This window comes from Acomys russatus, chromosome 24 (genome assembly GCF_903995435.1).
Source record: "Acomys russatus chromosome 24, mAcoRus1.1, whole genome shotgun sequence".
In the NCBI taxonomy this organism is placed as follows: Eukaryota; Metazoa; Chordata; class Mammalia; order Rodentia; family Muridae; genus Acomys; species Acomys russatus.
Genome location: NC_067160.1, coordinates 1,074,016 through 1,099,803, shown reverse-complemented (window position 1 = coordinate 1,099,803; position 25,788 = coordinate 1,074,016). Strand labels below are relative to the sequence as shown.

General features: G+C 34.5%; 2 protein-coding genes across 2 annotated transcripts; both read right to left on the bottom strand.

The window, feature by feature from the left end:
* Nucleotides 1-687: 687 nt before the first annotated feature.
* On the bottom strand, nt 688-1,632 carry LOC127207609 (olfactory receptor 8H1-like). The gene has a single exon (XM_051167043.1). The coding sequence runs from the start codon at nt 1,630-1,632 to the stop codon at nt 688-690; it is 945 nt and encodes a 314-aa protein (XP_051023000.1).
* An 18,825-nt stretch (nt 1,633-20,457) lies between these two features.
* Nucleotides 20,458-21,420, bottom strand: LOC127207417 (olfactory receptor 8H1-like). Its single transcript, XM_051166817.1, has one exon. The coding sequence runs from the start codon at nt 21,418-21,420 to the stop codon at nt 20,458-20,460; it is 963 nt and encodes a 320-aa protein (XP_051022774.1).
* Nucleotides 21,421-25,788: the final 4,368 nt, after the last annotated feature.

Below are 25,788 nucleotides of genomic sequence, written 5' to 3'. Positions count from 1 at the left end.
TATAGACTTAAGAATTGAAAAAGCATCCTCTAATTTTCACAGCAGTTGCCCATAAAACCAGATAGTTGCATTGTGTTTCTATTATACTTTCTATAATAAAATGGGCTTTTAAAAATACATTCATGGGAGTTTCTAAGAAATGCTATGTATGGAAACTCCCCCAAAATATAAAAATAAATACTGAATTTTATTCCTTCTCTAGTCTCTGATGGGGTTGAAGACCAGATAGTTTAGTTTTGCAATTAAGCTTAGTTGTTTAGGCGTTAAGATATTTTTAGGTCTAGATAGATGTTTTAGGTTGATAAGGATGAGATATGATAGATATTGATTTACATTCAGAATTTTAGACTCACCAAGATAGGAAAGATATTTTCTTCAAGATTGCCAAATACAAATAGCCAAAACACTAAGAATGTAACATTTACATTAATTCCTGACTGTTTCATGGTTCTTCTTGCTGTAGGTAGCTTGTTGAATATATGTGTAATAATCTAAAAGTATATGTTAAAAATAAGTAATATTTAATAATAAAATAAAATAAAAACACATAGATCGGAGTTTCTAAGAAATGCTGTATATGGAAACTCCCCCAATATATAAAAATAAATACTTTTGCTTATTTTAGGGAGAGAGGCCAAGGGGACAATGTGAACAATGGAAAGCCAAATTCTTAGCATAAATATTAACTTATTTATCCAGAGTTCTCTCTCTTTTCTTTATAATTCTAACAACAGCACATTTCACTTCCTTGTTTCTGAGACTATAAATGAGTGGGTTCAGCATGGGGATCACAATAGTGTAAAAAACAGAAGCCACTTCATCCTTTCCCAAGGAGAAGGATTTATTTGATTTTAAATGAGTAAAGATCATGGTACCGTAAAATATGGTGACTGCCAGGATGTGAGAGGCACAAGTTGAGAAAGCCCTCTGTTTTCCTGAAGTGGAATTGATCTTCGAAATAGTAGAGAGAATGGACACATAGGATGCAGATATTGTGATAAGGGACAAGAGTAGGGTGGAACCAGCAAAAGTGAATATAATGAATTCAATATCATGTGTATTGCTGCAAGACAGGGCTATAAGTGGGGACGTGTCACAGAAAAAGTCATGGATGATATTGGAGTTGCAGAAATCTAGTGTGCCCATGCATAACATATTGACAGTGGAATCCAGAGCTCCAAACACGTATGACCCAGTGAGGAGGGCACTGCAGAATCTGTTGGACATAACAACTGAATAGTGTAAAGGATTACAGATAGCTACATACCGATCATAGGCCATGGACGACAGAAGGAAACACTCAGTGGCTGCCAAAAGGACAAAAAAGTACATCTGAGTGAAGCAGCCCATGAAGGAAATGTTCTTAGTGGAAGTCAGCAGATTTGCTAAAGTTTTGGGTGTGATGACAGTTGAGTAACTGAGGTCAAGGAATGACAGATGGGTGAGGAAGAAGTACATTGGGGTGTGAAGCTGGGCATCTAGATGGATGATGAGCATCATGCCTATGTTGCCCAGCACAGTGACCAGGTATATCAGGAGAAACAGCACAGAGAGGACCAGCTGGATCTCCTTGGAGTCTGTCAGACCCATTAGGATGAAATAAGGCTTATTTGTGTAATTCCAGGTACTCATTGTGAAGTACCCTAACCTGAAATTAAAGTAATATTTAGGTTGAGCAAATCTCAATAAGATATTTTGTGCATGCTTCACTATGTTCTTCATTAATTTCTGTTGTCTCAAAGTAGTTATTGCTGTTACAGTGTCCTTAAAAATGAATGCCAAAATAGAGGTATGACATTTGATTTTCATGTAATAAAAATGATAGATTTTTTACACTTTCAATAGGACTTATATCATCCCACCATTTTAAAATAGAAACAAGTGCAGAAATATTAAATAACTATTGAGGATTCAGTTCAAATGCCTTTTGATTTTATGTATATGTATCTTGGTCAGAGCATATTCATGGTTCTGTATTTATGTTTATAATAAACTTTTGAAACATAATCAAAACTATGTAAAATTAATGAAGATAAAAATCATCCTAATATAACATTTCTCTTTCCTTTCTTGAAATGTGAATTATCCTTAGCTATGAATAAATCTCATTTTTACAGAAGTCTTCATTAAATGATATGGCTATTGATGAAGAAACAGTCTTCTGTCCCCAAAATTCAAAGTAAAAGTTCTTCTAAACTTATGCTTTGAAAATATGTTAACGACTTTTGGAATCTCATGTAACTAACACTTTTGTTTTTGGAAGAAATATAGGCAATCATGAACGTCTCAATCTTATAATAAATACCTTGTGTTATTTTAACCACTCTAAAACTTAAATTTCAGAATACTTACTGTGAGACAATTTTTTGGGGGAAACAACGTTCACAGGCCTTCCAATGCATATACATAGAGGTTTGACAACTTTGAGTTTATTTCAAAACTAAAAGAGAAAACAGGTTTAAGGATCTGAATGTTTCCGCATTCTGGTTTTCCTTGAGATTTCCAAATATCAGTCTATTCATTTTCTATAAATGAGAAAGGAAAGGTTTTATTTAGATCTTGTTGGAGCAACAATTTTGCAGTAGCTTTGAGTCGAGTGCTAGGAGCAACTCTAAGTGTAAGTAAAGTAATCTGTTCTTCCACTCTACCTAATAATTCCAGGGAAATTTATGTAAGGGTTCTGAGAATCAGATAAGTCATGGTTATCCTCAGGGGCCAATTTGTAAGAAAGATTGGCATGATTTTGAGAATCAAAGTTCAAGGAAAGATTGAGCCAAAGTTTTCCTTTTCTAAGTCCCACAGTGACTAGAATGATCGGGTCATCCCTTCTAATGATATGTTTGTAATGTACAGTGGCCATATATAGTCATTATCAACATTGGTTCAGAGGAGAGACTGTGTTTACAATTATGCTTTTATCAGTAGTGTTCTCAAGAATGCACTTACAAAGTTTTCAGTGAGATGTATTTAACTGAGTGATTATATAAGAATAAGATGCATTAATTAAAATCTGTATCTACAATAAAATATCAGCATACCACATTTCAATAGCTTGCTTATGTTTTAATTTTTGTTTTGTTATGCACAACAGATGAGACAAAATTAAAAATTAATAATCATTCAAAAACACATAGTGGTGATGATTTTACTCCATTTGTACATAATCATGTTAAATACTTCCTTAAATGAGAATGATTTTATTTAAACTATGATTTAAATAAAGCTAAATAGTTTTTGAAAAATATTTTCCCAGAGTAAAGATTTAAAAAGAGAATAAATCATTTTACAGAGAGAATTGAAGTAAAAGACTCTTGTGAATTTTTCTTCAAATTGTGTTTTAATCAATTACCTAACATATAGAGGAGACTCCTTCAGAAGGGAACACACATACCCTGGAATATCAGAAGATTCCATATTGTTATGGACAGAAACAATTATTCTGGATTTATTACATCTTCAATGGACACTGTGTGGCCAATATTATTGGTTAAATGAATCTTAGCTATTACTGACCAAACAAGGTAGTTTGACAAAAAAGTAACTTTGATGATTTCAAATAACTGGCAGCTAAGGTTGACTTTCTACATGGATGTCACCTCAGTATACATCCTAACTGCCAGATCACTTTGACAGTGTTCTGGTTAGACATTGTTTATTGACATTTGTCAGTGTTGATGGCATGCAGTCCAGCTCATGAAAGGAAGGGCAATATTACCTCAATATTTAGTCATAGTGGAAGCCTACATGTTTTCATAATTTATGCTGTTTCAGTTTACATAATAATACCATTTACTATGGCCCATGTATACCACTTCCTTCTTTCTTGAATTATTTTCACTATTGTAATATATTTTCTCTTTATTAATTCCTCAGAGAATAAGCTTTATTTTTCAAATTTTAGACTTTCAACTAAGTATGTATTATATAAACATGTTTACATAGTGTGATCATCTTAACTTTCTCTTCATCCATCTCTTGGGCCCACCCCACCCTCCCTGCTGCTGGTTTCCTTCCTCTTCCTCAAAGGTCTCCTGGTAAAATTTGTGTTTTCTTTTCTCTCAATTACACATATGTGGAGAAATATAATAATTGACTTTCTGAATCTGGCTTATTTCATTTGATATGATTGTCTAAATTCACTTTGTAACAATAACAGCAAGTGGTCCAAGTCCAACTAATATCTACAGAATACTGAATTGTTATAGATGCCAAACTTTCTCTTCCCACTCATCCATGACTGGGAACCAGCCTCATGCATGGCTTGACTGTAATGAAAGTGTCATAGCAAAATGTGTGCCTGTGTCTGGTGAAATGCTGTGATTTTGTTTAAGTGTGCATTGGGGATGCATTGGTGAACAATAAGGCAATTCTCTTTTTATTATTGTTTTCCATCTTATATTTTTATCTTATTTGAAATTATTTTTTTCAATTTTATTACACAAAAAACTTACTTTATTATATTATCCCTTATTAAGCTCTCTGTTTTCACTCTTAACAAAATATTTATTCTTAGTAGCATATCATTTTCCTATTTGCATGCCTTCCTGTTTTGTTTTTTTTTTCTGTAACCCATTATATTTATTGAGGATTGCTTTCATGAGCATGGGTGAGGCTTATTTAGATGAGCAAGAGGAATTTAAAGATGACTGCTACTGAGGAATATGATTTCCCTATCTCAAGAAAACATAAACTTCCTATAGCTTCTTAGCAAGACATGGGGTCTTAGGGCACTTCCCCACCTACATGATGTGATGTTGATGGATCTATTATTTTTTTATGTAAATATTTTTTTAAACTTATTCTCTTTACATCCAGATCATAGCCTCCTACCTCTTCTCCTCCTGGTCCCACCCTCCCTCTCACTTCACCCATCCTCCACCCTTAGTCCTCAGGAAGGGGGAGCACTTTTTCCCTACCAACTGACCTCAGCATACTAAGTCTCACCAGGACTTCCTGTATCCTCTTCCTCTGTGTCCTCACAAGACTGCCCCACTGAGGGGTATTGACCAAACAGCAATCCACAGAACTCATGACACAGAAAACACTTGCTGCCTTTAGGGGGATTTCTTTTGTAGACCATCACCCTTGATGTGAGTTAATGAGGATAATAGCCATGTCATATTCACATTTTTGTACCATTCCTTCCCCTTCTCTGTCTTTTACATTGTGCACTCTCTTCCACACATTCCCCAAACTGTAGAGGGAAAAATATATGAATCACACTTAGGTCTCAGGACTTAAATCTCATGTATTCTCAACATTTTACATGCTTTGTCTCTCTGATTTAATAACTTCCCACTTAAAGAAAAGCTTTTGTAAGGAAGACTGGGCATATTAGAAATCTATTTATATAAACATAAACACTCATAATTGAAAAATTTGCTCTTAGAATTGTATTTACTGTATTATTAAAGCCTTAGCAAAGTTATTTTGCATTTATTCTAGAAAGTTTTACCCTCATTCCTACTTATTCCGTGGTCCAGCCATAATTTGGAAGTGTTTTCTTCAATCATTTTACTTTTATATATGTTCTTTAGTTTTCTTTTGTTGTTAATTTATGCTTTTATTTAATACAGTCTGTTAAGAAACAATGTTGTTTTATATTTTGTATCTGTTAAAATGTGGCTTATACCATTAAATATGAAAAAACTTAGAGAAAGTTCTATGAAATACTAACAAAATGTGTTTTGTAACTGTTTAGAAGGAATTAATATACTACAGATGCTATCCAGTTAAATTAAACTGTTTGTAATTTACTTTTTAGGGCTTTTTGATAATTTTGTCACTGGGCACTGAAAAATATATATAGTTCAGAAAGCATGAAAACATTTAATATATTGACAAAAATACAGTAATATTAAATTTCTGAAAAGAATTAAGCAAGGAAATCTAAACCTGTCAAATATGTAAACTGAAAATATTTCCTTTCATATGCCATATATAGAATAAATAAGACATGTTGACAACTAACTATATTTATTTGCATTTTCTAAGAATAAAGTTACTGAGCAGCAATGTACATCAAATACTGTCTTGGATTTCAGAAAAAAAGATTAACTTGTGAAACAATTTTAACTTCAGTGAATGACATGAAACATTAACCCCTTTTTCCTACACTATGGAGTAAAATTTTCAGTCTTATGCAAGTTTTATGCAGTTAACCAGAGCTACTTTGAGTCAGTGACTGCAATGGTTTTGTTACAACCAGAAGAAGCATTTCATACCACTCTTCTCTATACTCTGGGTCTTGTCTTCAACTCCCCAGGACATTTCTTGAGCCTTGAGATAGGGAATATTGATATCTCATTTAGGGCTGAGCAGTTACATTCACTTTATCCTCAACAGTTCGACCAGGTATGAATCACTGTAAATAGCAAGGTTTGTTTACTTTTATTAGAAGCATTAATTAATAGTATAAGCCTAAATATTTAGAAGATGTTGAGTAATGCATAATCAACAAAACAAAAGCAAAAGATCCCTCTAAGGCCTATCATTTTTAAGGCAAAGAGCTATTAACAGGACTAGTAATTATTTCTCCCAAGTGGAGTAGGCCCTGAAAACAATCAGAATATTATTGTTTATACCAAAGATTCACAGCACTCCGGCTTCACATGGTAATATCTTGCCTGACAAGTCAGTATTGTAGCACATGTAGTTCAGCAGGATGAGATCACTGATAACTTTTCTCATGGTGATTTTTTTTCTTTAAACACAAATGAGTATAACTCATTTAGTTACAATTCCTAAAGGGTTATAATTCCATCTACTACAAGGTTATACCTGAAGGATCTCAAGGTTCATCTCAGCAATTACAAAAGCATGTTTGATAATAAAAGACACAAAACATGTAACAAGAAATATATCTCAAAGTCAGAGTACATGCATAGCATGTGTTGGTATGTTAAATTGCTAATAGATAAGAAATGAAACAAAGCTTTAATGATACTTGTTGTTATATATATAAGCACACAATTTATGGCAAATTTGGCACAAATAGCAGTGGATTGGTATCTACATTGTTATGGGTCATATTAAAATATATGCTTTATAAATTATTGAATCTGAATTTTTTTCTTTGATATTCACTTTTATTTTACATGTGAGTTTTTTTATTTTTTATATTATTTTTATTTTTATTATATATATTATTAATTTATTCATATTACATCTCAATTGTTATCCCATTCCTCCCTCCTTCCGACTTATGTGTGAGTTCTTAAATGATTTTATGTGTATCTTGAGCATACATTACCTAAGAAAGAGAGAGGAGGACATTTTATGTCGTGTATGTAAGTTATAGACAAGTTGTGACCAGCCACATAGGTGCTGAGAACCTGATTTGCTGCAATAGTAACAAATACTTGTACCTGCTGGGCCATTCCTCTAGATGCAAACTGAATCTCCTAGGTTAAGGTCACCACTGTTAACAAAAAATAAGTACTAGTGATATCATGACTGAAACAAGAAATGCCATTATTGGTGCAAAGAGGCAGATATTAGAAAATATTATACATGTTTTTAATAGCTGTGGTAATTATATAAAGGCTAAATTTTTAAAGATACAAAAAATAAGTAATGTAAATAGACTTGTATCTATTTACTTATTTAGTATTTAATGAAAACTACTTTTCTACGGAAAAAAGAAACATTTTTGAGTATGAAAAAATTCAGTTTTCCACCATATTGAAACATGACAAGATATTGGATTACTCACTTTAGCATGCAGAAGACAGCATCTGAGGTGGCAGAAGAATAACCTTACCTGCACATATTAGTGATGTATACTTTATTCAACTCAGGATAAATTAGGATAAAACAAAGCCTTGGTTACATCCAAGAACACTTTTATTGTTCCTTTCTTATATACTCTGAAACCTTATTTCCTAGTAAAAATTCCATTTCACATCTAATGCTAGTTTATGATATTTTCATCTCCTTTATCAAATCCAATTTTCTCTATACAAGAAAACACTTGTTATATATTAATTATGTCCCGGCCTATGGGGCAAATCAAACCAGGGTTCACCTGAAAGAGGGGGTGTGGATTGAAGATGGGGACAGAGGCGTGAGAAACAAAAAGTCAAGTCTGGAAATTTCTGATCAAGACTAGAGGCACCAGAGTACGTGAGAAAGTCGTATCACACTCTCCACTCAACTGTGGAGAATATTCTGACCATTGGCTAGATCTGGGAAGGGGTTTAAAGTTTACCTCCTGTATTGTCCTTGGCTGGTGCCTTAGTTTGAGCGGGACCCCTGGGCCCAAATCTGCCTATCATATTGTTCTACTTGTAGATTTCTAGGACCCTCTGGATCCTTTTATTTTGCTGTTCTCCCATGCGTCTCTCATTTAGAGTCCCAATAGGATGCCTTCCCCTCTGTCCCAGTTTCCTGGGTGGTGGCACTCAGAGGAAGGACAGCAAGTAGCCAAGAAGAGACTTGATACCCTATGAGAATATACAGGGGGACGTAATCCCCCTCAAGAACAGTCATAGGGGAGGGGAATAATGGGAAAATGGGGGGGGAGGAATGGGAGGATACAAGGGATGGGATAAACATTGAGATGTAACAAGAATAAATTAATAAAAAAAAATAAATAAAATAAAATGATATATGTATGGAATACAGTGAGAAGTGAGGTAACATGTCCATAACTGGTGTTTTTGAGAAAGGAGAACTGAAAAAAAATCAACAAAAATACTAATAAAGGAAAATTTGAGTTGAAAAAAAAAAAAAAAGACTCTCTTTAATGCAGCTGGTTAAGACTCTATATAGCAAGGTCAACAGGATCTGTTCTAATCCCACCTCCCCTAGCCCCCAGACAAGAATACAATTACCTGAGTGGCTCCCTGTAAGCACTCCCTTAATCCTCTGGATAGTTCCCTGTAAGAACTTCTTGGGTAACTCCTTGTAAGAACTTCCCTGTTTCTCTGAGTAGATATTCCAAAGATAGCCAAGAACCCAAGCTCTCCTTCAGCAAGAGTCAACAACTCGAAGGTCACAGTGGTCAGCCTAAGCACTGGATTTCTAACATGGCTCCCCAAAATATCTGAGCCATCTAATACATTACTGTGAAAAGCTGCCCTCAGCTCTAGAAAGCATTTGATATTATCATGCACTTTTCAGTGTCTCCTGCTCTTAAATTTCATGTTTCATTTCATGGAACTAGGAAATTAATTTGTAGAAAGCCTGTTGATATTATGCATAAATAATTTTTGATATAACTGGGATTAGGAGTGGTTTCAATATGCTAGAATTAAAATGAGTTGTTTTTTAGCTAGTAGTTTAAAGTTGAGCAAGTTATTTATTCTTTGTGTGGATAAGTATGATAAGTTAAAAAAAAAAAAAAAGCCCACTACATACAATTATTGAGATGCTGTAAGACCTGGGGTGCTAGGTCCTACTTCCTGGAGTCCATGAAACATGAGAGTCCAGTCCGATGCAAACAGCAAAGGATGTTTTATTGATCCCTCGTGATGGGGTCTACCAAGCTCTATTGAACTGGAGGCCCCGAATAAGCAAAGCTTGAGTCTTTTATACTTTTAGAGAAGCAGAACTTAGTAAAAACATGATTGGTTATTTGACCTTTAAAATGATTAGTTACTAGTTATTTTATCCTTGAGAGGGCAAGAGCTCAGCTTGGGACATTATGTGCTGTCAGGTGCTCCAGACAGGTATGAGGGTGTGGTTTTAGAACAGCCCTGAGGCCATCTCGGAAGGTACCAAGTGGCCAGGGTTGAAAAACAACTCTTCTATCTTTTCATTTCCCCATCTGTTATGTTAGTTTTTTAATCTTAAAATACTGAGGCCATCACAGTTCATGTTCTTGGTGGGCTGCTCCGTCATTGAGCCTTGAGGATTGTTGTCTAAGCATCATGACCTGGATCGTATTTATACGTTCCCTAAGAAAGGATAACAAACGGTTGAGAATGCAGGGGCCAGGTACTATGTCCTCATGACTATTAGCTGGATGGCACCCAATCTTTGTCTGGTATAAGGTAGGACACAAAGCATGACTAGGTAGGACACAAAGCATGGCTACTTTAAACAGAACTAAGAGTCTAATTTTTGTAACCATTTGTCCCTCATGCCAGAGTTGCCCTTGACTTAGCATTTCGGCCTGTAAAGTGGGAAAATGGGTGGAGTCACTCTTTTTTTCTGTATCTTCTTCCTGCTGACATTAGGGGAGCTGTTATTAGTGACCTCAGGGAGGCTGAAAAGCTAGTCAAAGGCTAGGTAATGGGGCACTCATCAAAAGCATCTGTTTAGCTGATCCAGTTGAAGAAACAGGGAGTAGTCATATCTGCAGGACTGGTTTACATCAGCAGGTCCAGATTTTAGCTACTCTGGATGGAGTCTGTTAGCCAGGTAAAAATCTGCTGAGTCAACTATAGACTGGGGACAGAAGTTAAAATTGTGTCTATAATACAGCTAGAGTGGGCTTATGCCTTTGAAACCCAGTAAACACATGAACATTTTTTCCCAGTCCAGAAAACTTGATATACAGATTAGAAAGACTCATTTTTAGCATGATGAGAAGCAACCCTAAGTCTATAGTCAGAACACAACCAAAGGGAAATCGAATCTTGAGCTTGGGACTGATTAATAAGCAACCTGTACTCTACCAGCTTATTGATTTCATTTTAAATCTATAACTTGTACTTATATACCTTAAAACCTTTTTGAGATCCTTTAACTTTTATAACTTGCACTTACCAACATTTAAACACTTTCTCAGACTCTCAAATAACGAACACTTTCTCAGGCTCCCAAACCCTTGTATTTCCACTTGAAATACTTTCTTGTTAACATTCTTATCTTGTACGTATCTACCTTTAAATGCTTTTTCAAACACTCAAATGCTTTTCTCGTCCAACTTAAACTTTCAGATCCTCAGACCTTATATAAACCACACCTTTTTCTATCTAGTTACTAAGAGACATAGGCTGTTGAGTTACACTAAAAGCTGTTTTCCATTTAACACGCAGCCTGTGAGTAAGACAAGCCTGTTATTCTTTTTAAATGAGAGTGGAGACCTAGTACGTAGGTGGTTTTGACTAGCCAATGAACTGACTATTGTACTAACAGTGGCTCTAATTGTCCTCTAGCTGTCAATCTACCATTAGCTCAGCCATCAGTGTAATCAGATACCTGAGAAGGATAAGCAGTAACCTAGACAATATTATGTGCCAATCAAAATGACAGAGGTGACTAGCTATATCCTGGTATCTAAACAGCTGTCCTAGTCATCTCCTGTAGTAACATGGCACCATGGGCAGAGACAGTCTGGCCATCATGCACAGAGGCACAGAAGATGAGAGGTTCTTTCTGTGGAAGGACAACACAGAAGAGATTGACCTCACCTCATATTCAGCAATGTGAGACAATGATGCTCCATGTGTCTGGTTTGTCCAAAGTACATGCTGGGTCTAGCAGCGGTTGAAGAATTGGGGCAAGGTTTCCCAGTGGTTCAAAACCACAATCCAGAGTTGGAGTCATCTGCCATGCCTAACCTTTCAGCGACCTTGAAGATACTGCTAGGAAGTAGGATTCTCTGTCATAATTAGTTTAAATATGTTCAATGCCATATTCAACAGATCCCTGATAAGCTTGAAGACCAGCATATCTGTGCTCAATCCTTGTCTGTCTTTACCTATCTGCTCTAAACTACACCTTACAAACATAAAACAGAATTGTGGCACCTGCACCACTGCAGTACCGAGTCAAGGGCGAGGGACTGCAGATTGAACTCACACACCATACACACACAATAACACAGCGGGTCCTTCACGCTAAGAGAGCAGCAGCAGCAGCGGCAGCAGCAGCGGCAGCAGCAGCAGCAGTGGTTTTTTTAGTGTTCAAAGAGCCTTCTTACAGGCAGCAAAACAGGAATGCTACCCACAGGTGAAATCCCTCAAGAGGTGATTGCGCCCATGAAGAAAAGTCTCTAAAAGGAGAGGGCTGCATTCTCCCAGCAGGAAACATGACTACCTAACCAACATAAACACAGACACGGAAGCTGCTAGAAACAGGACATAAACAGCAAGACAGGCAGGCAGCCCAGTCGGGCCTGGTTCCTACAAGAATGTTATCTATAATCTGCAGATAAATGCTAGAAGACCACCTGTATAATTTTAGTATGTCTGAATTCCTTCTTTTTAGCTATATATTGGCTTATTATTCTAGAAAATACCTGTTATTAAATGAACTAATACCTAACAAAACCATAAGCTTTAATTTTCTTAAACTGCTTGCAATAGTAGCTTTTCTAAAAGGAATGAAGCTACACACAGCATTCTGAGAATTACATTGGCACAATAGCTTAAAAGAGTTGATATGTAGAATGCTGTAATTAAAATACAACCCTAATTTTGTATCAATATACAAAGATTTGAACACCCAAAACCATCTACCCCACCTAGGGAATGAGGCATCAATCTTTTGGAATTGTTTCATTAACTATCAGGCAACTGATTCACTGATATAGCTGATCATAAATTGTATCAGTTATTAGTAAAGCTTTAAATGTATTTCTGAACTAATATCAAAGCAAACTTCTAATCATAGACACAGTTCATTGATGGGCAGGCAATCATGTTGATCCTGTCACATTTTATCATTAAGACTGAATAGCAAAGGCTAGATTAAAGGACAGAAGTTGCTCTTGGTGCTGAGCAAGGTAACTGAACACTGTTGGTAGCCTAAATAGAGAGGTTTGAGTCTCCCACAATCAAACTGGCTGTCGGCCTTGTGAGACTACCCTTAGCCAAGATGGCAGAGAGGCTACAGCTAGGCGGATCCCAGCCATGTGACTGCCCTTCGCCATATACAGAAAATAAAGCCAAACATATGCCTTTTTGAGAGAGAAGGTAGAAAATAACCATAAATTTAGAAGACAAAACCCAAATTTTAACAGTGTAAACAATTCAGTTGAATATCTCTAAAATTAGTAATTTTTTTTTAACTTAAAAGTATCCTATAGAATTACCCATTTTCCAAAGTCTGCAATACAATAGTCTGTTAACCTGAATAGACCTTCATAAAAAGCAGGGAGCTCATTAGGACCAAGAGGCTCTAAAATTATTGCCGTATACCATGTGGCTCTCTCAAGATAGTGGAATCACAGGGAAGCCTACGGAATCACATGGTTGTTACTTAAAAATATCTGTGTTACAAACACATATACACACATATGTTCTAAACAAGCATTTGAACTTAAATTTTAAACATCACACCCAATAAGCAAATTACAAATCTTTGGATAAGAGTTCACAGTATATAGCCTGGATATGCAGCTTTAATATCTTATTGTAGAAACTTTGTTTTAAATCTTACTTTTATAAGTCTTTTTAAATAAAGGAATACAGGACAATAATTCTATAAGAACCTTAATTTAAAAGTACCTTTAGAGATCTGTTGGCTTATGCCATTTGCTGCTTAGAATGGCTCATAAGCAAGATGTGCAAACATAATAAATATATATATTTAAAATCAAATATATAGTGGCCACACACATTAATACATTTTAAGTTAGGCAGACAAACCACATCCAGTCTTTTCTCTATAAATATGACCAATAATAACTTATAACCAACTGCCATTGAAAATAACCACATATAGCCTAAGAAAGCAACCAAACTCCTACCGACCCCCCTTAAAGGAAATGGGGCATCGTTCTCTTAAAATTTCTTCCTGCTGATTTATGAAAAATAATACCTTTGTAAGGACCCAGATAAAATTGGGGAAACGGTTAAACAAGCTAGGAATAGCATTTGTAGTCCAGTTTCTAAATGTTGAGAAATTACAAGCTTAATTAGAGTCTCGTGTGGGACAGTTTAAAACTCTGGACCAATTGGAATTGGAAGCTTCCTTAAAGGGGTCCTGGGAACTGTCTTGTACAAGATTTACTATCAATATTTTGAGAGTACTATTGCAGGATGTTTAGGATAAATAAGTCATACAAGTTGATCAAATCATGGTCATATCAATTACTAGTCTATCTTTATCGCAAGCATATACATCTTAGGTGTAACAGAAAGACACGATTTTGTAGAAAGATAAGGTAAAATAGATAAGATCTTCAAAAATCTCAGAAACATACAGAATGTGGCTTTTAAAGATTTTTTAAGAAGTTATTTTGAAGATTCACTGACAATGACACAGGTTAAGCCATGGCAATACCCAGCCTACATCAAAGAGTATGATGAGCATCAAAGAACCTCGTTATGGAGTTGGCTTCAAATGTGGAAAACAAGCGACTGGGTGAAATGTCCTCATTTCTACCACAGAATTCTGTCTAAAAAGGGCAATCTTGGATGCAGGCAGAGGCAACAGTCAAATTCTGCTAAGACAGGGTAAGCACGTCCTCAACAGTTCCCACTTCACACATATGTATATCAGATATATTGGGCCAGAAGGCTGAAGATGCTGCTGCAATGTTTTAGAAAGTTTTGGGTGACTATTCAGGTAGCAAACTGTCTCTGTCATCTTCTCATTTGGAAAGCTATTTCCCTGCACTCCTGGTATACTGAGGTAATCAATTTTATTCCTTCTTAAGTCTCCAATGGGGTTAAAAACCAGATAGTTTAATTTTATAATTAGGCTTAGTTGTTTTGAGGTTAACATGTTTTTAAGACTAAACAAATGTTTTAAGTTAATAATGATGAGATAGGGTAGATATTGATTTAAAGTCAGAATTTTAGAGGCACTAAGATAGGAAAGATGTTTTATTCAAGGTTGTCAATACAAATAGCCAAAACACTAAGAATGTAACATTTATATAATTCCTGATTGTGTCATGGTTCTTCTTGCTATAGGTAGTTTATTGTATATATGTGTGATAATATAAATGTATATGTAAAAATATTTAATAAAAGTGTCAAAAAAAGAAAAATAAATAAATCTACTATTACACATGGGGACTACCTTCATGGAATATGATAGATACACTCAGTGACATTCCACTCAAGGAAATTGACCTTTTGTCTCTGAGCATGGCATTATTTTACAATTGTCTTGTTTGTTTTAAAAGAAACCAAGAACATCAAGCTAAGTGTGCAAAAAAAGAAACACTCTGGAAAAATTTGGATGAAAAAGAATATAAGAATCTATATACATGTATATATATGTATACATACATGTGTATATGTATATGTGTGTGTATGTATACATTTGGGTATATATGTGTGTGTATACATATATGTGTGTATGTATGTAGTATCATATATATGACACTATCTAGAGCATAGTTAAATAGGAACCAAAATATACTATTTTTTACATATACATTTATATTATTATACATACATAAAATAAACTAAATAGAGCAAGAAGAACCATGAAACAATTAGGAATTATATTACTGCTACATTCATAGTGTTTTGGCTATTTGTATTTGGCAGCCTTGAAGAGAGCATCTTTCCTATTTTGGTGAATCTAAAATTCTGAATGTAAATCAATATCTATCATATCTCATCTCTATCAACTTAAAACTTCCATCTAGATCTAAAAACATCTTAACCCGTAAAGAACTAAGCTTAATTGTGGAACTAACCTATTTGGTCGCAGCCACATCAGAGACTTGAGAAGGAATAAAATTAATGACCTGAATAAACAGGAAATACAGGTTAGCAGCTTCCAAATTTAAAAAATAAAAATGTATTTTTTGTGCCTCTTCCATATTTTGAGACAGGGTATTTTTATGTAGCCTACTCTTGCCAAATACCCTACAAATAGCCCCAAATACCCCTAATGTGTGCTAATTGTTCTGTCAGCCTCCTACAAGATATCTTTATGGGTAGTACCATCGTACCCAAACAGTTAAAACATTATTGTGAAACACAGATTTCTGCTTTTGTGTGTCACATATATTCTATAGCATTTTGAATTGATATCATGAACTAAAGTACTACATTTTGAAATAATTCAAGCAACAGCCCATTTGAATATATATAATATATGCATATAAATATGTAATAACATTTGCATACAATTTCATTATTTTATCCATCACTCTATATAAATGAGACCTTGTCATATGACTTTCTTAGAAAGCCTATAATGAAGGGTTTCTGTGATTCTAGATACATTTGATACATGGATATACTATATCAGTAAAATAATAACTTTCATAGAACTATACAGATACATTTAATGAATAAAGGTGTAATTATATAATAATATTCCAAAACAGGAGTTTGCCATACATTTTAGAGATGATAAGGTAGTGTCACTTTAAAAAAAAAATTAGTACTTTCTCAATTTAGATCTCACTTTATCAAAATTTATTGCCCTTCATTGCCTTCATTTATAACTCAAGAAAATAATGGAAATAAACCTTAGAAACAGACATAGATAAAAGCAAGATAAAACTCATGTTAAAAAGGAGCAGAAAAGAGAATAAAACGTAATAAATAATAACTAATTACTAAGTCATTAACTAATTGAATAAAGCTGAAATGCGTTAAGGCATATTACTTATATATAGTATATTTTATATATGCCACAAAACATATGATACAGTACTATATATGTGCATGTATAATAATATATATGTGTTTAAGATAAACAGGACATCAGAGAACTATAAGCACATCAGAGAACTATAAGCACATCAGAGAACTATAAGCACATCAGAGAACTATAAGCACATCAGAGAACTATAAGCACTTACTATGCTCATATTCTAACTAAAATCACAACCAATAGTTGCAGATTATAGACAATTCCACTAGCAGAGCCAAAATAAATTTCAATAACTTTCTGTAATGTTTATATAAGACATCTCCAGTAGGTTATGAAAATGGGGGAATACAATAGAGATATTAAAGATTTTGGTAATAGAGTTGGCAATTTTGAATTTTAATTATCTACTAAAAATTCAGTTTGCATTTGTTATTATGAATTCAGGAATTTTAAGAAAATAACTAAATACAGTTTTTAGAATATGGTTTATATATTTCAACAAAGAAATAATTTTTGAAACATTCGTTCACTTAAAATAGTGTCATTACTAATTGTTACAGAAATTTAGCACCACAACTTAGCTAAAAACACCACAGAGGATATCATAGATTTGTACCATTTCTTTGGAATACTTTCTGGCCTGAATCAGGTGGTAAAATGCCATTTCTGAAGTCAGTATGCATTTTAGATGCAGAATAAAGACAAATCAAGATAAATCTGTGACAGCAGCTTATGCCTTGCTGCTGGTTAGTGTACACGGAATTTGAAGAGACTGTCCAGGCTGCTGGGGATAGAAATTTCTTCAGTGATCTCACCCAATTGTAGACCTGTATTTTGTAATACCCAACTGTCAGGCAAGATATGTCTGCTGTTAGCATAGCAGCATGCATATTTGGGAAGGCTTATCTTTCAAGAAAGCCAGCTTTCTCAGCTCAGAATAAGGAGAGTGCCTCCCTTCTGCTGGTGGCACACTACAAAGACATTGGGCCTCCAAAATGTATAGATTGACTTAAGACAGTTTACTGCCTGACCAGGGTTCACTCAGGAATTTAGGTTTTATCCTTTCTCAAGTCTCTGAGGGGCATTGAAGACAAGATAGTATAGTTTTACAACAAAGCTTAGTTGGTTAGGGGACAAATCGTTTTAGATCAAGATAAAGAAGTTAAGCTATTAGAGTTAAGATAGGATAAATATTGAATCTCATTTGGAAATTTAGACCCAACAAGACAGGAAAGACACTTACTTCAAGCTAGACGAATGCAGATGGCCAAGTCACTATGAATGTAACATGTGTAGAACTCATTATTCTCATGATTGTCACATGGTTCTCTTGCTGTATGTAGTTTGTCTTATACATGTGCAATAAGAGAGAGAGAGAGAGAGAGAGAGAGAGAGAGAGAGAGAGAGAGAGAGAGAGAGAGAGAGAGAGAGAAAACCACAGACATTGGACGAAAAGATGTCAAAAAGCTGGCACCTTTCATAGAACATTTCAAAAGTACCCTGAGTCCATCTTTAGGAACTTCCTTAGACTTTTCAGCTTTGTGCAGAATGTGTGCCTGGTGTCTCTAAAACCCCATTTCTCCATGATTATGATCAGTTAATGACTGCCAGGATAAGGTTGTCATTTTGTTTTCACTGACATAGCCATTTCTTTCTTATATATGCTCCAGAAAATTATCTTTTACTTATGTTCACATAGGCATCCTAATGAATCCAACCAGTTCAAAGAAAAAATATAGAATATCACACTAGTTTGGATAAAGGGAGATGTGAATTAAATTGGGTAATGGAGTCGAATAATACATCATATAAATGCAGGACTTGTTAAAAAAAAAAGAACAAGTTTGGAAACAAATTATACAATTGGAAAGTGGACTATATGTTTAAATTAGAAGGAAGACAATTCAAACTGCAAGTACAGAACATGGACACAAAAATACTTAAAATTATATTATAATCAAATCTGAGATGCACAAAATACCTGTGTATCTATTACTTGCTTTTAAGTGTTTCTTTTGTAAAATATAAACATAAAAAGCATGTCATTTTTCTTTAAGATTTAATTTTACACTATCTAAAAATGCTAAACAAATTAAAATACAGTGAAGTAGTGTACCAGAGGTGTTTGAAACGTCTCAGAATTAAATGACTTCCAAAATTACTGTGTGTTTCGCAAAAAAAGATACACATACAATGTCTCAGTGCAGAAACAATGATTTTTTTCCTCACACACTTAGAAGATGCTGATCTCACAGAATGTAACGGTAATATAACGATTTTAAATGAAGAAAAAATGCATAAAGAGAATGGCATGAATTTTGTTTTGTGTCTTACAGACATGTGTTTACCGTCATTGAAATAGAACAGCTTGTACATGGTCGTCTGTAATTGTTACCGTGCTTCTACTGCATAAAAACTTTACGTGTTTTCCAAATTGTCACAAAACTAGTGCATAGAGTGTTGTTAATTTAATGTCCTTTAAAGGTTTCCTCTAAATTTGTGCTGCATATTGCAGAGAATGTTCTATGATAGACATATTTTTCATTTGGAATGAGTGAATTTAATTAGTATATAGCAAGCCTCAGTAAAACGACAAATAGTAGGATAGATAGACATATTATTTATAGATAACAATGATGATAATGATAGTTACATAAATTTACATTGATAGATGATTGATAGATGATAGATAAATCAGATAGATGATAGATGAGGAGACCACATAAGATTTATTCTTAAAATAGCCGACCAGAAGGACTTAGACTGATATTTGTATGGAAGGTATATGAAGGGTCCCATTAGTGAGGCTTCCAATAAAAACTAGAGATATCAACAGATGAAGCTAATATCCTCAACTTGTATTCTCATACCACAAATTAGAACATGGGGATGTCATCTGGTGTGCCCAATAGAGCTTTCTCTCCATTGATGACCTTTCTGCTTCTTTTTCCAATGACACTCAGTCTTATTTAATAGTATACACAGCAGTAATGACTGTTGGAAATTGTCAACCTTCTAGTAGTCCTCAAAGGCACAATGTGACTATTTACTAGTCTCTTTTATTTCTGTCACCATGTTCAGAAAACAAGGTTACAGTTTGGGGCCTCGATGGATACTGAGACAAACATCCTAACTCTGTAAGGAGCCAGGGTAATACCACATAAAAAGTCAAATTCAGTGAACAGAAAGGACACATAACAATTTGCTAATATAATGTACATTACAAAATAAGAAAATTATTGATTGTTTTCCTGAACTAACAAAATGGAAATGTATTTCCAACACACAGCATTATAAATATAAATTATTTCAATATTTTTGTTTTTTGAGCCAGGATATATCTGTGTAGCCCTGGCTACCTGGACTCACTTTGTTGATCTGGCTGTCTTTGAATTCACAGAGATGCCCCTCCCGCCGCTCCCTGAGTTCTGGGATTACAAGCATGCACCACCGTACAAATTAAATATTAACAATAATATAATTGTGTTTACTATGCTTATATTTGAACATATTTCATTTATTGATTCATTACCTGCACCTAGAGTTACTATTTATATTCTGAAACTGGAAAATGAGGTTTAAATATTTATTAATCATTTCATAACTAACTCATCAATTCATATATTATAAAAATGATTCTGAAAATATTGATACTGTGTCAAAGTTACCTTTTCTTTGGTATAAATAACCAATATTTAATGTGTTGAGTTTCTGTTTAAGATAGGCTTAAAATTACATATTTAATTTATTATTTTTTACAATAGAAGTTTTCAAATGATATACTTACTTAAACCATGGCTAATGTGTTTCCTGAATTCCAAACATAATAAATCTTAGAAACCACATTCTATAGGGGAAAAAAAAAACAACAAAAAAAAAACAGCGTTCGTGTAAGGAAAGGCACACACACATTGAAATCAGACTTCCAAGTGTATTTAGAGAAACAAAACAAGGGAGATTTCCACATTTAAAATAAGAAAAGAATAGTTCAATCACTTAGCGCCACTGTGAACTTAATTTTCTTAAGCTGTCCCGTTTCTTGGTAACTCTACTGACAGCATTTTTCACTTCCTTGTTTCTGAGACTATAAATGAGTGGGTTCAGCATGGGGATCACAATGGTGTAAAAAACAGAAGCCACTTGGTCCTTTCCCAAGGAGTAAGACTTGCTTGGTTTCAAATAAGTAAAGATCAAAGCTCCATAGAAGACAATGACTCCCAACAGATGAGAGGCACAAGTGGAGAAGGCTTTTTGCTTTCCTGAACTGGAATTGATCTTAAAAATAGTAGAAAGAATAGACATATAGGACACAGATATTGTAAGAAGAGAAACCATTAGAGTGGAACCAGCAAAGAGGAACATAATGATTTCAATGTTATGTGTGTCAATGCAGGACAGTGCTAAAATTGGGGATGTATCACAAAAAAAGTGATGTATTACCTTGGATCTGCAGAAATGTAAGGTGCTCATGCAAATCATATTAACAGTGGAGTCCACAGTTCCAATCATGTAGGAACCTGTGAGAAGGGCACTGCAGAGCTTTGTGGACATGATAACAGGGTAATGTAGAGGGTTGCAAATAGCTACATATCTATCATAGGCCATTGAAGCAAGAAGGAAACATTCCGCAGCAGCCAAGAGGACAAAAACATACATCTGAGTGAGACATCCAGTAAAGGAAATAATCTTGTTGGAAGTCAGCAGGTTCTCTAAGGTTTTAGGTGTGATGACAGTTGAGTAACTGAGGTCGAGGAATGACAGATGCATTAGGAAGAAATACATCGGAGTATGAAGCTGAGTATCTAGGCGGATGATCAGCACCATTCCTGTGTTCCCCAGCACAGTGATCAGGTATATCATGAGAAACAGCAGAGCAAGGACCAGCTGCATCTCTTTGGAATCTGTCAGCCCCATGAGGATGAAGAAATCAGGCTCATTTGTATAATTCCAAGTGTTCATGGTGAACAGCCCTAAAGCTGATGAGAATTCAAAGGTGATGCTCAGCTGGAATAACTTTTTTTTTTTTATTAATTTATTCTTGTTACATCTCAATGTTTATCCCATCCCTTGTATTGGAATAACTTTTAGAAGAGATTTTTTAAATGTACATGCTATTGTGTTTCTAGTTTTGATTGGCTCGATATTTATATTTCTTTTAGAGCATAAGGACAAACAAATACTGAGGACAGACAAAGATAAAAGCTCATATTTGGCTAGGATACTATAAAACTGGCATAGTTCATGTTTTTGATTATCACGGCAGTGTCCTAAATTATTTCTTTTAATAGCACAGTAAATAGTATAGAATATTTGTCTGTAGCTACTACTGACGTCCATTAACCTTAAATGACACACCTAGAAAGGTCAAATGATGTGTCAGAACTGAGTTCAAATGAATGCTGCTTTTGGTGTTTTCTGTGTAGTTGTGCACAAAGGAGTATGGTTACCATACTGTATCCTTTATATGGTTACTCATCAATCCAGAATTAATTGCTTATTGCATATAATCAGAAGAGAAAACAACTTTAAAGATAACCCATTGTTCACTCATTTTTGATGTCAATGAAAACTAACTACAAAAGAGATTACTGTTTGCAGAGTTTAGTAGGCTACTTGAAACCATATAAACATTAATGAAGATTGTATGCTTTCTCTTCCTGTCATTGCAATGTCAAATATGTTCTAAAATTGCCCTCATCATCCATGGACTCTAATTCCATCAATTCTGCATTCCTGTTTGCACAGATCTTGATATTTACTTAGATAAGGCAGGAATGCTAAGTACTTGTTTGTTTCCTAAGTAAATCTCTTGTTTCATCCTAACAGATCTAAGCTTTCTGAATTTTAACAATACTTACCATAATCCAAAGTTAATGAATATAAAACATCAATAAAATTAGATGAATAAACCTTTAAGTGCCATCTGTCCAAAATGATGCTCATTCCCAATTTTTCTCATAAATAAAATATGAAATCCAGTTACAGACATAAACATTTCTGTACTGCAGCACATGTTTTCCATGTGATCAAAACTTTTGCATACTTTTTCATTCATTGTTTTTCCTTTTTTAATTTTGGAGTTAAATTAAGTCACCCTAGATATTATTCTTGAGTCTCAACAAAATGGAAACTTTCTTAGGCAGGTATGATTCAAAATCATGTCAGGGAGTGACTGTGAATGTAAGCTGAGAAGGACAGGACTTTTATCTCTACCAGGGTCTCAGGACGATGAACATTACCAACATGTAGTGGTCCTCAGGGACAAGTTTTCCAGCAAGATTATTTGGCATGCTTTCAAAAACCAAACTTCAGTAACTAATTCAGCAAAGGTTTTGGTTTCTCCCAAGGAGCCTAATGAAAACAGTGGCTAACTACGAAAGAGAAAAATATATTAATCACAATATATATATATATATATGTTTATGTATATATATATATATATATATATATACATTTATTTATCTTTATTAGTGACAGTATCAAAGATAAAGTGAGAAACTTTTCCATAAGGGATGGCTTAAACTGAAAAGTGTGACTCTTTACTGAATAAAACGTATTAAATAAAAGCAGTAGACTATAAAAAATTTGACAGGAGTCAATGAAGGCAAACCCCAGTTCATGTTAACAGATTTTTTAAAATATAAATTTCGATTTTTTTCTCAAACATTTTCTTTTGTGTACAGTCACAGTTTTTGCACATTTTCATAATTATTATGATATATATTCAGTATTTTGTGATATTTTTCCATAAGCATTTTAGGTGCCATGGCCTGTCTTGTGCTAACATTTTCCAAAGACTTCAGTGTTGTGTATTTTTTCTTGGCTGGGTGGGTGTCAGATTCCAAAGCTGATAAGCACATTTTAGCTTCACAAGGATGGCTGATGCTCTATTTTGATGTGGAATTTTATCTTCCTCAGCAACTTATAAAACTTTCACAAATTGCTTCATTTTCTCAGAGAATTAACTTTATTTTTATTTTTAAAAATATGAAAATATAAAGACAAAGTCTGTTCTGAATCTAATTATAATTCTACAATTAATTAAGAGAACTAAAGGTCATTTCATATATTCATAATAGATGCAAATGGGCTCTTTCTTAAGAATGAAATGGTGTAAATATAATTTTAAAGTAGCTAAATACTTTATTTAATTTTTTCCTGGAAAAGAAATCATTACAAGGATAACTAGTGTGAAAGATTCTCATGAGTTTTTTTCTTAATTCATATTGAATTAATATTCCTGAACAGGTTGAGATGACTCCTTTCTCGTTTGGATGACAAGGAATGGTAGCATGTACTAGTTGTCGGATGTCAAAATAAAATCGAAGCTAACCTAAATGGTGAGTGGGATCCAGGCTTTCGAGAATTTTCTAAAGATAGAAGGAGGCTCCATCTTAGAAGGAGCTGTAACTTCCAGCCAGCCACATGTGATGGTTAGAACTGTCCTTGTAGGGCTTTATATTTGTGTGTTTGTGCATGCATGCATGCATGCGTGTGTGTGTGTGTGTGTGTGTGTTATTTTCAAAAAAAAACATTTGTAAATATCATTACTTTGTGAGCATAATTTAAGAAATGTATCTTATTTATTGTTATAAACTGCATCTCACCATGTAGAACAAACAGGCTAATCCTTCTCTCGACTCAGCCTCCTAAAGGAGGAAATGCAAGCATGTGCCACTGTCTACTGAGCAATGTCTCTCATGTCAGTGCAATGGATAATGAAATAAATGTTGAAGAAATACGTCTTCCAAAATTAGCATAGTGATAATAAAACTCAAAGATTTGAGCACTTAATCTGAGGTGTCAGAATCTTTATCTATGCTTAGCCTATTCAAATTCATAGGTTAGAAGAAGCAGGAGATACCTTTCCACTGAAATTGAATAACATTGATTAGGAAAAATAAGCTGATTGGGTTCTTATCTGTTTTCCCATTATGTTCATGATATTTGATTAGTATTGTAGGACATATTTACGATACTTAATATGTACTATAACAATGTGTTTTACACAACTTAGTTATTATATATTTTCAGATTGTACATTTTAAAAATTTGAATATATGTGTGTATTTCTGCGTGCACATACATGCGTGCAAAGTAAGCTCATATATTAATATTTGCACAATCACTCTGGTTCAGCTCAAAATGTGACCATATTCAGAATCATATTATTTAAAAAACAATGAGATAAAATGATAATGTCTAGGTAAGACTTTATTCATTTCCTTTGCATCTATATAAGGTGAGATTAGAGTATGGCCATTTATAGAGAAAATAATATGTGGAGATCATGGAAATAATTTGGTATTTCAAATCACAGAGAAAATCCTCAACTCACAACCACATACTTTGGCATATCTAGCATGCATAAGACTAGGAAATATTCCTATTGTTTATGTCATTGGTTATATTGCATTTGTTTACTTTAAGTCAAATAAATATATACAATTACTATCACTATGCACAGAAATATTTGTATATGGATGTATGTGAATCTATGAACTGAATATGACAAAAGCAGTGGATGATCTTTTTCCACTTGTAAAAAGACTAAGTAGGTAGATTGATAATTATGGCCTTTACTTATTTTTATTGAAAATAGATTTTTTCTCCTATACAAGACACCCCGATAACTCCTTCCAGTCCATATGAGCCCTGGTTAGTAGATTCAGTGGGCCATGTTCTCCTGCAGCCGTTTATTCCTCCATCTCCTGTGATCTTCTTTGCTCCTATTTCATGGGGTTCTCCAATCTCCACGGAGAGGGACCCAATGGAGACATCCAATTTAGATTCTCTTCCCATAGTGTCTGGATGTGGGCTTCTGTGCCCACCTGCTGTGGAGGACGTCTCTTGAATGATGAGCAATAAGGCCTCGCTTTATGAGTACAGTCGAATATCATTGAATTTTTTCATCATTGGTTTTTCTATTTTTTTCTTTCAAGTCATGGTACTACTCTAGGTCTCTGGGCTACATAGTCTTCTGTTCCTGGACATCCAGGAAGGGCTGGGCTTGGGCTTTCTCCTAGGCCTCCACCATTGGCCCAGCACATCTTCTAGACAGGACAGACTCTAGGTTGAGAGTTATGTAGTAGGATTTGTGTCCAGGCTTCTCTTTCTATACAATCAGAGTACCAAAGAGACTGGAAAATATGGGTGAATAATTTATACAGGCTTCAGTTTTACCTCTAGACAGTGCATAAGCTGTATCAATGTTGTACTAGGCAATGAGACCAACCTGTCAGGTTTTGGAGAGTGACTCTGTGTCTTAGCATCAGCCTGAGGTTCTTAGACATCTCAGATTTTACCTACTTTGGCCAACAACCTAGT